Source organism: Pongo abelii, chromosome 13 (genome assembly GCF_028885655.2).
Source record: "Pongo abelii isolate AG06213 chromosome 13, NHGRI_mPonAbe1-v2.0_pri, whole genome shotgun sequence".
Classification (NCBI taxonomy): domain Eukaryota; kingdom Metazoa; phylum Chordata; class Mammalia; order Primates; family Hominidae; genus Pongo; species Pongo abelii.
In genome coordinates this window covers 100,350,179-100,364,757 of record NC_071998.2, presented here as the reverse complement: position 1 = coordinate 100,364,757, position 14,579 = coordinate 100,350,179, and the positions used below count along the sequence as shown (strand labels likewise).

The 14,579-nt window shown below is 44.7% G+C and overlaps 1 protein-coding gene across 4 annotated transcripts in view; it reads left to right on the top strand.

Annotated features, from left to right (window-relative positions):
• The window catches only part of EPB41L4B (erythrocyte membrane protein band 4.1 like 4B), a 150,805-nt gene that overhangs the window by 42,755 nt on the left and 93,471 nt on the right, over positions 1–14,579 (top strand). For all 4 annotated transcript variants that reach the window (XM_054520416.2, XM_054520417.2, XM_024252799.3 and 1 more), the window contains exons 3-5: positions 9,759–9,801; positions 10,642–10,720; positions 13,156–13,200. In XM_054520416.2, coding sequence (XP_054376391.1) covers positions 9,759–9,801; positions 10,642–10,720; positions 13,156–13,200 — 167 coding nt within the window. The remainder of the gene's footprint in view (positions 1–9,758; positions 9,802–10,641; positions 10,721–13,155; positions 13,201–14,579) is intronic.

Below are 14,579 nucleotides of genomic sequence, written 5' to 3'. Positions count from 1 at the left end.
TCCTTGAACCCTCCCAGGTTCCTTCTCATTTCTCAGTCAGAGACTCTCACTCCGCCCACCGGGCCGGGGAAAAGGGCAGAACAACTTTTCTCTTTCCGCCTCTCAGTCCAGCTCCGCTTCCTTTGAGGTTGGGCCGACCAGTGTCCTACCCTCTGACCTCATGACTGTCCTTCGCATCCCTCGAGGCCTTTGGTGTCTCGGTTTTTCTCTTCCTCTGGGTAGCCTCAGGATTGAAGTTACTGGCCCTCCTACATATTCTGAACACCATTTCCTGTCATTTAAGCTTCATTTGAGCAGATTGACAAGACCCACATAGATTCCCATGTGTCCTGTCACCACCCGCACTCCAAGATCCAGAATTCTGCCGGTCTCCATTCCAGGATAACTTCCCTTGATTCCTTCCATTTTCCCAGTTCCCCTCCCTCTGGGCTTGGCCCACAATGGTCTCCTTCTGCCCTTTCTCTGCTCCCAGCCTTCTCCTGCCCTGGCCTTCCTCCCAGCCCGAGCCAGGCCTCGGCCACCTCACCTGTGTCCTCACTTGGCCTTTGATTCTCCTGCCCCCGTGACTGTCCCCTGGCCTCCCCTTGACACGCAGGCCCATCTGTGTCCTCTGCGGCTTGTCCCAGCCTGCCAGGCGTTGCTGGAGAGAGCCACGGTCTGTGCCTTCTGGCATCAGCTCCGATCACAAGTTCAGCAGAGTCCAAGCTCCCGAGCTGCTCCCTGAGCCTCAGTAGCCCCAGATTGACTCTTGGCCACCCGACAGGTCCATGTCTGGATCTGAGCACAGACCTTTAGTCCAGTCCCCATGGAGACTTTGTTCCAGCAGTTGCCTCACCTGCTGAGAAGACCGAGGTCGTTCAGTTAAAACTCCTTGAATTTTCTTCCCCTACACTTCCGATTCTGTCTGTCCATCTTTTTTTTTTGTTTGTTTGTTTGCATGCCTACTTCTCAATCTACTCTCTACACCTGGAGCGGCAGTCCTATTTCCACTTGCTTCCTGAATGCCACATTTAGAGTTCTCTCTGTCCCCAGCATCCTCCACCTGTTTCCAGCATCTGCCACTCTCCAGCCCTCTTCTTCCCTGGAACTCTTCTTGATTCTGCCTTCTCCTGTGTGTCTTGAAGCATGTGGTATTTTTGGCTTCAGAATATCTATGGCCCTGGACTAGAAGTCAGACTGGACCTTGTTCCTGGCTCTGCCTCTGACTCATTTGGTAGGCTTTAGATAAGCTGCCTTGCTCTTCTGGCCTCTGTTTTCTCATCTGTAAAATGGGATACTTGGACCTGTTCTCCAAGAAAACTTACACTTCTAATGTTCAGTCATTCTGAGTCTAAAGGGGAGGTTGGCGTGTCTGCTGCAAATGCCTTCTCTAGTTAGAAAGGAGAAGGTATCTTTCATTTCTACCCTTAGAACCTATGCCTGTTGCCTTGGCAGCATGTCCTCATCCCCAAGTGACCCCTCATTAGCCACTCAGATTCCCAGAAAGCCAAGTCTGTGACTCCATTATGAAGGCCTTTGCCATGAGTCTTTGCTGACTTGGCTGGCAGGCTTTCCCGCCCGCCAGTGCCCTGTCACTGTGCAGCAGGAGGGGTGTTCACAGCAGGATACAGGCGGCTTTCCCAGGCCAGACACCTGCAGATGCTCAGGCTCTCAGGCCTTTCCAACATCCAACTCTACGAATGTGAGGCAAAAACAGGTGGGAGGGTGAGGGTCCTCATCTGCCTCCAGCTCTGAGGATGCAAGAGCTGTGCGGCAGCAGCAGTTCCCAGGACCCTCTAGTCATTCCCATCTTTGCTTTCTGAGCTGCGCTCCTTACAGGCTGGGTCTGACGATGCCTGCACTTATCTCTGTGCCTTTGCTTGTGCTGTTTCTCCTTCTGCTGTTTCTCACCTGTTTAAACTTCCAGCCATCCTTCAAGACCATCTCAGATGACCCCCCCTCACCCTTCATGAAGCCTGTCCTGAACTCCCAAAGTGTTTTTTTCTTCTATGCAAATCTTATTTTGCCTTCTGTGGCCATTTGACTATTTGGCCTTGGGTTTGTTATTTGTGTGTGTGTGTGTATATACACATGTATATATTATGTGTATATATATACACATATATAGTATATATACACATGTATATATACTATATATGTGTATATATACACATATTTATGTATATACATATATGTGTATATATATATATATATAAAACTTTAAAATTAGATCCTAAGACTTAAGACCTCCTCCTCTTAACTCGGTGATTCTTGGGGACAAGACACATAACCTAGAACCTTCTTTTTTAGCCCTAGAAGGAACCTGAGGGAGAGGCATTTGTCAAATCTTTCTAGATCTTTCTTTTACCGTCTTCTAGATGGTGAAACCAAAGCCCTTAGACCTTGGCAAGTCACTTAGTGAATAGCACAGCTTGGACTCAAACTCAAGTTTTGCAATTTCACGTCTATGTGCTCTTTCTAGTACACCGTACTCTTGAGCCTCAGTTTCCTAGCTGTAAAGTGGAGGTAGTGTAATAACATCTGTTTCATGGGGAATTTGAGGAGCTCAGAGAATTAATGGAGGAGAAAAGTTTTTGTAACCTGGGTCATGGGTATGGGTCTCCTCTTTGTAGCTGGGCAGTGGGAGGGGGGACCGGAAGTCATCACTGCCCCCAGGGGTGAGCGTGCTAAGAAGGTAGAGTTAGCTGATTGGAACCTATAAGGCCCGCATTGCCTGTGGGAGAAACCTTAGCCAATTTAAACAAGAGGCTTTTGGGAGAGTCTGCTGAGATGGCTTTTGGGGTCATTGATTTTCATAGGACCTGGGAGGTGATTGGATGTCATAGGAGGTGTTTCTGCGGACAGTAGAGTAATAGATGGACCCGGAAGGGAATGGTTCACTTGGCTATTGGCTTATTGCCCCGTAATTGAGCCTCCTTCAAGCACTGGTGTTCCCACCCAGCCCCTGACATACAGATCAGAGGGTTGGCAGCTGCAGGGCTCTTGGCATGGCTCTCTGCATACCCAGCTTATATCCCCAGCTCCCTGAAAAGAACCAGGCCTGGTTTCCATAGTGCCCTGCCCAGCCCTGAAGCAACTGTCGAAGCCTATTGATATCATCTATTTTTTTTAAATTTATTATTATTATACTTTAGGTTTTAGGGTACATGTGCGCAACGTGCAGGTTAGTTACATATGTATACATGTGCCATGCTGGTGTACTGCACCCACTAACTCGTCATCTAGCATTAGGTATATCTCCCAGTGCCATCCCTCCCCCCTCCCCCCACCCCACAACAGTCCCCAGAGTGTGATGTTCCCCTTCCTGTGTCCATGTGTTCTCATTGTTCAATTCCCACCTATGAGTGAGAATATGCAGTGTTTGGTTTTTTGTTCTTGCGATAGTTTACTGAGAATGATGACTAGGACCTCCTGTTTCCCTTTTCCATGTCAAAACAGGAGGCCATCCAGGAACCCACTCTGCAGATTTCACTTTGGTACAGCTCAAAGCAGGGGCTGGGAGTCTGTGTTTACATATCAAAGCTTGCTTCTGAGAGCCAAGGGCTCAGGCCTGCACCGTCTCACTTTCCCACTGCCTGATCATGATAAGTGCTGTTTACTCAGTTCTCGCCCTGAGCCCAGCACTGAACTACAGTCTTTGTGTAACTCTTGTTTAACATTCATCACTGATCTATAAAGTAGGCCATAAAACAGAACCATTTTACAGATGATGAAGCTGAGGCTCAGAGACACTAATGTTCCTAAGAATGTTGTAAAGGTTAAAGCCAGGATTCAGAACTTGGTCTCATTCCAAAGTCCAGCACTTTCCACTTGGCTATACGGCTTGAATATGCACTTGGTTCATGCGTACATACATATATAGAAGGAAGAAAGGGAAGGTTCAGTCAATCCCATTCAGCCAACTTTGACTTGGAGCTCACTCAGTGCTGAGCTCTATGGTTGCACAAATGAGCTGGATATTGTCCCTGCCTGCCACATTCTGTTGGGAGACATAGACAAGTAATCTCCTGAACTACGGTGTATTCAGTCCTCTAAAGGACCAGTGTAAAGGTCCCTCTGTGAGTCTGGAGGAGAAACTGTCTACGTATTATTGACAAAATGAACAAGATATCCAAGAGGAAGGGTGAACACTGATGTGGGCCACGGAGAATGAGAGTAGTTTGCCAGGCAGAGGAGGAGCAGGGATTTGGGGCAGTGGTAATAACAGCTCCACCTAGCAGAAGCCTCCCTTCCTCTCTTGGGAGCAGGTGTCCTGGAGGGTAGATGTGGCCACCGTAAGTCCTCCCCTAAGCTGCTTTTCAACATGAAAAGGGAGCTTTTTCTGATGGTACATTTGGCAGTAAGGAATCCAAAATAGATTATTTTGACCTTTTGTCTCAAGACTTGTCAGATGTGTGTCCTCTGGCCTTTGCAGCATAGAATCTGGCAATGAGAGGTGCAGGGCTGCATAGTGAGGTTGGTACATAGATATGGCGCCTGCTGGGAGGATTCAGTAGCCACTAAAGTGACTCTTGCAGCTCCTTTGGCTTTGCTTTAATGATTGGTCGGAGTGTTATCACATTTGCCGCTTGTGTGGACACTATTGGGTGCTCTTGCCATCTCAGATGTAATTATAAGAAGAAAAGAGTGACTACTAGGTATACCTGGAGGGGACATAGGAGAGTGTAAATGCTAAGAGTGGGATCTATGTGACAACTTCTGGAAACAGACAAAACCTCTTCCTTCCACCCATTGGGTTCAGTGCAGTTTCCATAGACAGTGCTTAGGGGATAGTTCTGTTCACAGGGGCTGAAACTGAGGCTCAGGTGCCCGGGCTGTGAGGTGGGCTGGGGTTGTGGGGGGGCTTGCTTGTGGCCACACATCAGGTGAGTGGCAGAGCTGCAACTTGAACCCTGATCTTCTGCCTCCTTGCATGGTGGTCCAAAGAAATGTAAACTGCACTCAAGAAATGCCACAGGGCCTGGTGTGGTGGCTCACGTCTGTAAGCACTTTGGGAGGCCAAGGCAGGTGGATCACCTGAGGTCAGGAGTTCAAGACCAGACTAGCCAACATGGCAAAACCCTGTTTCTACTAAAAATATAAAAATTAACCAGGCGTGGTGGCACATGCCTCTAACCCCAGCTACTCGGGAGGCTGAGGCAGGAGAATCACTTGAACCCAGGAGGCAGAGGTTGCAGTGAGCCCAGATCACGCCACTGCACTCCAGCCTGGGTGACAGAGCAAGACTCTGTCTCGAAAAGGAAAAAAAAAAAAAAGAAATGCCACAGGCCTCTCCTCATCCTGTCTCTGAATGCTGGGAGGCAGGGCGAGTGTTTTCCTGCCCACGTGCAAATACTGGTGCTGAATCGGAAGCTGCTAAAGGGGTCTCCACCACTGATTTAGATGATTCCAAGGAAATCATCTCACACCAGCAAGTAGCTGGTGTTAAGTGACTTTATAGGGCTTGGTCATCACGGGGAGCAGGAAAGATCCCCCTATAGGCAGAGAAGGCACTTTAGGCTAGTCCGTGGTGTGGAAACCTAGAGTACTGGATGCTGACGCTGACAGGGGTGTGAGTTTGAATTCCAGCTCTGCCTCTTATCAGGGCTGCACCTCCCACACCCCAGCCTTAGTCAGAGGATGGATTTGATACAGTAAACTCCAAAGGCGTTCATCCCCTTCCTTCTCTTTTCATCCTTTGGGTACAATTTGATTATCTCTTCAGATTCCTTCCAGCTCTAGTTTAAACACAAACTATATATATATATATATTTGAGATAGGGTCTTACTCTGTCACTCAGGCTGGAGTACAGTGGTGTGATCTTGGCTCACTGCAACCTCTGCCTTCCTGGTTCAAGGGACTCTCCTGACCCAGCCTCCCAAGTAGCTAGGACTACAGGTATGCGCCACCACACCTGGCTGGTTTTTGTATTTTTGACAGAGATGGGATTTTACCATGTTATCCAGGCTGGCCTTGAACTCCTGACCTCAAATGATTCGCCTGCCTGGGCCTCCCAAAGTACTGGGATTACAGACGTGAGCCACCACGCCTGGCCTATTTTTAATATACACAGGGTCTCATTGTCACCCAGGCTGGAGTGCAGTAGTGTGATCGTAGCTCATTGCAGCTTTGATCTCCTGGGCTCAAGTGATTCTCCCACCTCAGCCTCTCCAATAGCTGGGACTACAGGTGTATGCCACCATGCCTAGCTATTTTTAAAAAAGAAAAGTTTGTAGAGATGGGGTCTTGCTGTGTTGCCCAGGCTGATCTTGAACTCCTGGGCTCAAACAGTCTTCTGCCTCAGACTCTCAGATTGTTGAGATTACAGGTGTGAGCCACCATGGCTGACTTAGATACTCTTTATAAGCCAAGAAAATTTGCAGGTACTAGAAATCCTGTTACGAGTTTCGTCACTCACACTTAATGGTGAAGGCTCAGGAGATGTTCCGGCAGAGAGTTGTTAGATGCTCTTCAACTCCTGAGCTGCTCTGAGGCCTTGTAGTTCCAATGCTCCCATGTAGATTTTAGATGATTAAATTCTACAGCCAGCCTTATTGGTGTCATATTTCCAGAATTGATGTACTATTGGAACAGATGGGCCTTGCCAAGATCATCTCACACATCTTGATTTATGGAAAGGATTTTGCCAGATGGACTTGGATGAGAAATTCAGATTAGAAACCACCTTTCTAACACCCGTTAGAGTGTTTGAGTAAAATGTCCTGCCGTTTGAACTTAGAAATGCACCTGTCTGTTTCCAGTGACTGGTTTAATGGTCTGCTAAGAGGGCTGGAGCCATTTGCCTTGGCGTTTACCCACAGGCGGCATGGCTATATTTAGCCAAGACACAGGTGAACATCTGAGACAGGTCCCGCTGCTGCTGAATACAGTCCTCAAAGCTGAGCGTAGGATACAGTTTACTAAATGCCATGTTGGGCTTTCATTGCCCCAGTGTTCAAGTCACAAGGTGGTCTTGTGGGATAAAATACAAGTGATCAGAGTCTGGAAGGCCCCTGCAGCTAAGAAGAAAGTCAGATCATTTTGAACTGGTTGGATACAAGATAGGTTTTGTCATCTCTCATTTTAGGATTGTGACTGGGTTTCTTATTGCCTCTGATGCAGGCAAGCAAAGCCTGATCCGAACACCAAGGGGTCAAGGAGCTTTTAAAATGAGGAAGCTGTTTCTGATTCCATTCTCGGCTTCACTAGCCCCAGACTTTTCATAGGCATCTATCCTGACGGGTCCTGCTTTGGGCAGGGCTCTGGCTGAGCAGGAAGGATGGAAGCCCAGCCTGCAATGGCTGAGGGGGTGCCTTTTGCAGTGTGGCCAGAGGGCAAAGCAGTCAGCCGCCCGGTACCAGCATCTGGCTGTGGTCTGCCTGTGAATGCACACCAGCCACAGATGTTTGGCCATTTCACCTCTTTGACTAGCCTGTAAAACCTGAAATTGCTTGAGATTTTGCAGAGCCCAAACAGCAATTTTGAGAAGGGGTTGTGGATGTTTCAGGATCATCAGAACCTCTTCCTGGGTAGGAGAGGATGTGGAAAACTTCAGTACTAAATATTTAATGGGCACACTGGAAGCATTTATGAAAACTGATGCTCTGAGACTCTGTTCAATGAGTCTTGGGTGGGACCTGCATTTTGACTTTTTCAAAGTTCCTCAAGTGATGGTAATACTAATACACAACCAGGATCAAAAAGCACAGCCAAGGAGACTGCACAAGTTGGACTTGGCTAAAGATGAGACTTTGACAGTAGAGGGAGAGGAAAGGGAGGCCTAAACTTGTTCTACTCAAAATGCTGGTGAGAAGACTTAAGAAAGGAAAGAAATGGAACAAGCTCCTTTAAGCGACAAGCCTCTCATGGGCTAATTAGACTAGGGGATGAATGGTGAATTCTTTTGAAAGTGAAAAGGACAGGTTTAGTCACAGCCATTAGCATGTTACTTGGTAGGAAAGTCAATATTGGGCTTAAATCAAGTCTGTATCAGCCCCCTCCAGGGGCCAAAGTTGGGGGTTTTCAGCTTGTTTGAGGGCACTAGCAGCATCTGATTCTAATGAGGTGAACTCATAAAACAACAAATGAATATGGATGTGACAACCCAGCCCACCCCCTAAAAATAATATTCTCATTAAAATAAGCAATTATGCAGCAAGGTAAAAAGAAAATAAATGGCATTCACAGCCCTACCATCCCAAAATAACCTCTACAATTCCTTCTGGACATATCTAGATAGAAGATAATAGTTTTATATAAATGAGATTCCACCTGATTTTTTTTTCTCATGTAACATTGTGCTGCTGATCTCTTGCCACATCAATAAATACAGGCCTACATCAGTTTTAAATAGTATTTCATTATATGGATGAGCCATCTTCTAATCCGTCTTTGTTGATGGACATTTAGGTCATTTCCAATTCAAAGCTGTTAACAGTGAGATAAAGCATCCTGCACATGTGCGTCTGAGAGACACGTCCTGCTGTGGTGATATTACGTGGCTGCCTAGCCTGGAGTAGAGATGACAAAAGCCCGACAACCCACGTTCTCCCATTGCACTGCCCCCAGCTTATTGTATTATCAATCATCTGTTATTCGCTTTTGTGTTTCCTTATCCCCTTCCTCCCACACAGTCATAATGACCTCTTTGGTTAGGTGTGGAGTACACTGTCCTGGTTGGGTCCTGCCCCTCCTCATTATTAGACTGTGCAGAGCGCAAATGTGTCTGAAAGCCCATTGGCAGTCAGCAGAATGGCCTCTGACTCTGAGTAACTCATGAGAAGCCCACTCTGCTTGTATCACCCAGCTGTCTTTCTAACAGAGAAGTTCCAGCATGCAGCAGGTCCACATAAAGTGATGGGAACAGTCCCTACTTGCCTCACTTTAAAAAAATAATTTATATTTAATATTTATTTATTTCTCAAGAATCTTAACAGGGGCCAGCTGGTTGCCATACCTTGTGCCTGGCACAGGAAACAGTCACAATTAACTGCACGGTCCCTGGCCTCCAGGAGCTGATGTCTGCAAAGAAGGGCTCAGTAGAATGCTCCTAAATGCAGTTCTCCATGGAAGTTAAGTGGCTGAGACTCCTTAGGACAGCAGTATCAACGACTTTGACTTCATAGAGAAACTTTTATATGAGGCAGATGATTTTGTAATCTCCTCAGATAAGACTGAAGCAGTTCTTTTGGTCAAAGCTAGAGGAAAGTTAAAATGTCCTCATTGACCAGAGCAAAATGATCTTAGGCAAATCCCTGCCTGCCTTTGCATTTGCAGTGTGGCTCATTTTCCTGGCAAAAGAATAAAGGGGTTGTGAATTTTAGTTCTGTACTTTAAAGAGTTTAGGACGACAACCTCAAGACCAGTGCATGATGAGAGATTATTGGTATCATAGCTTGTACTTTTTGCTAGATTAATGGAGACCCAGAGTGCTTGGAGAAGATTGGCTGTAACTTGAGAAACTCAGAAGGAAAAGGCAGTTGGTGGTTCTGCTGATCAATTAGTTAAGGGGTTTTATGTTCTTTCAGGCACCACTTTGTAAAACTTTCAGAAACTAGGGAGTCCCCTCCCCAGAAAAATGCACATATATGCATAAACGTTGAATTTTTTATACCATCCCAAGCAGTTTGCAGATTCCCAGCCTAAGAACCCATGATGTGATCCAAACCCTGGTTTTTGTGGGTAGAGTTACTAAGGCTTTTAGAGGAGGGTAACTGTGAGGGCTGAATAACCTTGCTGATGAACTATTCCTAAAGAAACTTTTTTTTCTTTCTTTCAGCACTGGCTGGATCATGCCAAACCCATAAAAAAGCAGATGAAAAGTAAGTAAGCAGAATTTAGCCCACTCATTTATTTTTTTTCTGAGAGTAAACTCCTTTGCCAGTGTTTTGAGGTGTTATGTTTTCATTAGAACTTGGAAGCATTTTAAAAATCAATTCGGTATTAAGTGGATGATTTTTAATTTCTTAAGGCTAGCCAAAGATGAGAGTTTAAAATTTGAATAAAAATGTTTAGTGGATATTGAAAAATCGACTGTGCTCTCATTTGAAATCAGACGTCTCTGCCAATGAGAACTGATTAATCTGCTATTCAGAAACTCAGCTTTATACCTATTATATCTACTTTCTAATGAGTTACAACGTAGACTCAGAGGATGAGAGAGTAGGAGGGCTCTTTGATAGTCTGCTACAGCTTTCTTGATGTACAGGTGTGGAAACCACATTTTTTAATGTTGTTTATGCTTGGGTAATTTTTAAAAATTCATATTCTCTTAAAAGTACTTTAAAGTGTTTTTAGATAACAGAACACTTTGCAGCACTTTCCTTTAGCCTTTGTACTTTGTAAAAACTAGCTGTCAGTTTGGAGTATTGTGGCATCAGGGGTGAAAATAAAATGTCAGCTTTTAGTAATCTGTCTAAATCACTAGGGTTTTTCTCCTGGAATGAGGTTACTAGCTAAACTATCTTAGTCAGCACAAAAGTCCATCCATCTCAGTTTCCCTGACGAGGACTAAAAAGAATTGGCTAGTGTCGCGTGCCCAGTTATGCTGTCCTGATGTCATGCTAAATGTTATAGATTTAACATGCTTTTCCTTTTGTCCATCCTTTGATCTTCAAAACTGGGGGAAAAACATCTTCAACCTTCCATCTCCAAATGTTTAGTTGGACCTGCTTATGCTTTACACTTTCGAGTTAAATACTATTCTTCAGAACCAAACAACCTTCGTGAGGAGTTTACAAGGTAGGCCATGATGCGGAACAAGCTCCCGCCCAGCAGGGCTTGCCTTACATGTCATTTATGGCTCTTCTCAATTGTGGGTTTGCCTCTTCTTCTGTCTGCCGTCTTTCTATTTCTCAGCAAGAGTTATTAGTACTTTTCCGGTGCTTCTGTATTCCGTTAAAAATCCACAACTTTGCTTAATTTGACATTTTTCTGAGTGAATAGAAATTAGAAGATACATTTTCTTGTCACACTTCTATTTTCTTGGACCCTGGGTAAATTGATTGGTTGCTCTGCGGCGTTTTATTTTTATCTCAACTACAAAAAGGGAAGGCAGATATTGGAAAAGCATTTCTCAGTCCTAAATCGCTGTCTTATGTTTTAAGGGATTGCAAAATACTCTCTTGATTGTTATAACACAAGGAACCCTCTTTAAGAAAAACAGAGTAATTATAGCAAAGTTGTTAAAATCCCTTCATGTTATCTTTTAACTCCTCTGAATTTCTTTTTTTTTTTTTTTTTTTTTGAGACAAAATCTTGCTGTGTTGCCTAGGTTGGAGTGCAGTGGCACGATCTTGGCTCACTGCAGCCTCCACCTCCGGGTTCAAGCGATTCTCCTGCCTCAGCCACCCGAGTAGATGGGATTACAGGCGTACACCATCACACTCGGCTAATTGTTGTATATTTGACTGGAGACAGGGTTTCGCTGTGTTAGCCAGGCTGGTCTCAGACTCCTGACCTCAAGTGATCCGCCCTTCTTGGCCTCCCAAAGTGTTGGGGTTACAGGTGTGAGCCACCGCGCCCGGCCTGAATTTCTTTTTTGTTTTGTTTGCCCATGTCTATGTCTTGGACTTCAGAAACAGGGAAGAAGAAAAAGAAAATTTGAGTAACATTTTAAATGTGGAGTTTCCCTCTAGCCTCTTCCATCAGTGAAATTCTCCACAAAGCCTTTTCCTGCTTTTGATATCCCCAGAACCTCCTTGTCGTTGTTTGTGTGATGAACTGCAGTGGTGACATATAGGCTATGTAGGCTGCTGGGTGGTTCTTAGGGAGATGACCCCTAAGTAATGCCTTAAAGACTGACTGGTTATCACCATTTCCCCTGGGCTTTTTTTTTTTTTTTTTTTTTTTTGGAGACAAGTCTCGCTCTGTCACCCAGGCTGGAGTGCAGTGGCGTGATCACAGCTTACTGCAGCCTCAACCTCCCAGGCTCAAGTGATCCTCCCACCTCAGCCTCCCTAGTAGCTGGGACCACAGGTGTGTGCCACCACGCCTGGCTAATTTTTTGTATTTTTTAAAATAGAGACAGGGTTTTGCCCTGTTACCCAGGCTCCTGCTGGGCTGCTACGGTTAGGTTTTCTTATAGGAATCAAGAGTTCTGGCCATGTTTTTACTGTGTCTCTTGTGAGATGAGTATACAAGATGGTATCCTGACATTCAGAAGTGAAGTTCAGTGGTGGCCGAACACCTGTCAGGAAGCAGGAACATTCTGGAATGTACTAGAACCTTCAGCACGCCCGATCTCCTTGATTTCTGGCAAACAGTCATTCTAGTGTTGCTCCTTGGAGTCCTCTATGAATGCTGCTTCTAGCTGTCATCAAAGCCGTTGGTTTTTAACCCGGGTTGTGTGACTCAGAAACACCTGGGAAGCTTTTGAACAGCTCAGATTCTGGGGGCCACTCTTGTGTGTAGGATTCTGTTTCCATAGGTAGGGAGCAGAGCACAGGCAGTTTTGGTTTTTACAAAGCATTGTGAGTAGTTCTGATGCCTACATCCTCCTGGTAAAAAACAAACAAAAGATACCCCTCTTATTTAAGCCAAGACATTTATTTTTTACCTGAGTAAACCCCATGCGTGTTATTTGCTGGCTTCTTTCTCATTTTTTGTTACCCCTCTAACCATTTGCAGGATTTTTCTTGTTTCGTGTGTGTGTGTGTGTGCGCCTGTTTTGTGTTTTAAAAGAGTCTGTAGTTACACTGCATCAGGGGAAAAGAACCCCCAGTGGTTTTTTGACTAGAATCAGCTGCAAACTTTTTGTTACAATCCACCGCAGCAGATCTGGAATCCGCTGGTGGAGCTGGCTGAGAGCCAGACCCCGCGGCCCCACCCTGCCTGGGTTATTGGACATGTTGCATGCCCATGTGCCGCGTTCGGCTCTCTTCTCCAGACCGAGGGGGTTGTGGAGGCCGTCATTGGACCGTGACGTGTATCATGTTCCATCCTACAAGTATCTTGCGAGTTCCCCACATGCACTCACCTTCCTAGCGTGGTTCTGGGATGCCTTCCTGGAGACCCAAGAGGAGATGCTTCCACCAAAGTTCTCATTTGATTTGGACTCCTTTTTTACAATGCAAAACTCCATGCTGTGTGTGGGGTGGGGTTTGCAGTGGGAAGCTGGGGATTGGGAGCGGCTGGGAAAGAGTTACCCTCTGTTGACTTTTGTATATGTTTGTCAGGTACCTGTTTGTTTTACAACTCAGGCATGACATTCTTTCTGGAAAGTAAGTATGTTTTTGTTCTAACTCTTAACCCAGGATAGATCATAGTGTATTTCAAAATAATTCACTGTTTTAACTCTTTTACCCTTGTTCCCTTTTCAAAATTCAAAAAAAGTGCACCAGGCATTGTAAAGTGAGTCTAATACTTGTATCACTGTCATTATCATCCTATTTTAAATGATTACTATATGGCTTGAAGCATTTCCAAGACCATTTAATATCTTAAGTGATGTGTATTTGGGAATAACTCTCTCCCTGATCACATCACTGTCCCATTCATAATGGCTTTTGTCGTATTTGCAAGCAAGATACGTTATTAGTATGTATACACTTACAAGTATTTGGACAGTCAAAAAGTGTCATTCATCACCATCTGCATATATGTAATGGAAAGACGTTATGTTCTGATTCCAATAGAAAGTTTTAGACATCTCATCTCACTTCCTTTTCTCCTCTTAAAAATGGCTTTGAAATACTAAGGCCTCTGGCAACACACAGTGATCATTGAGCACAAGAAGCATTGGCACTGAAGTGGTTGATTTCGCATGCAGTCTTAATTTACCATAAAGATAGGAGGTTTCAACAGGCATAGCTCTTATAACTGTGTCATTTTTCAGCATCTGTATTGAATATTTTCTATTACATGAAAAACTAAGGCTATATTGAGTCTAAAAAGTAACCCCTGCTATTGACAAGAATACGTTCTGATTTTGAATATAATCTGAAGGAAATTAAAAATGTAATTTCCGAATTTGCAAACTTTCTATAGAATATGTGCTATAAAAACCTCAGTGAAATGTACTCCATAGACCAATAGAACAAGTAGATTGTACAGTGTATACATTTGCCTTATTCAGCCATGCAATACAGACCTTTGGTTGGTGTGTGTATTATGAGTGTGTGTACTTTTTTTTAATCCTCTCTCTCTCTCTCTCTACCTCTCTCTCTCCATACTGTGCTCCTCATACTAAAGGCTGTGTAACTCTAGAAATTGTCCTCAGTTTGGAAAAATATTAATGGCAACACCTTGCATTTGTACAGTACTTTGTAGTTTACATGCAGTTTAGCCTGCTTTGTATTTCAAAGCAGAATGGTGTTCGAGTCCCAACATTGCTCCCTTCCAGCTGGATGACCTGGGGCAAGAGCCCTTAACACTGAGTTCCTCATCTATAAAATGGAAGATGGGTCGGGGGAGTTCACTGGCAACACCCATCCTAAAGGTTTACAAACTTGATGCATTGACCAAATTGGATAATATAAATGAAAAGGCTTTGAAAACTATGAAGTGCTATACCAATGTATGTCATTATTATTTTTCTAACCAAATTTGAAATATTACGTATGAATGAGATCACTGAATTTGCAGTAGTACTCTTCTATGG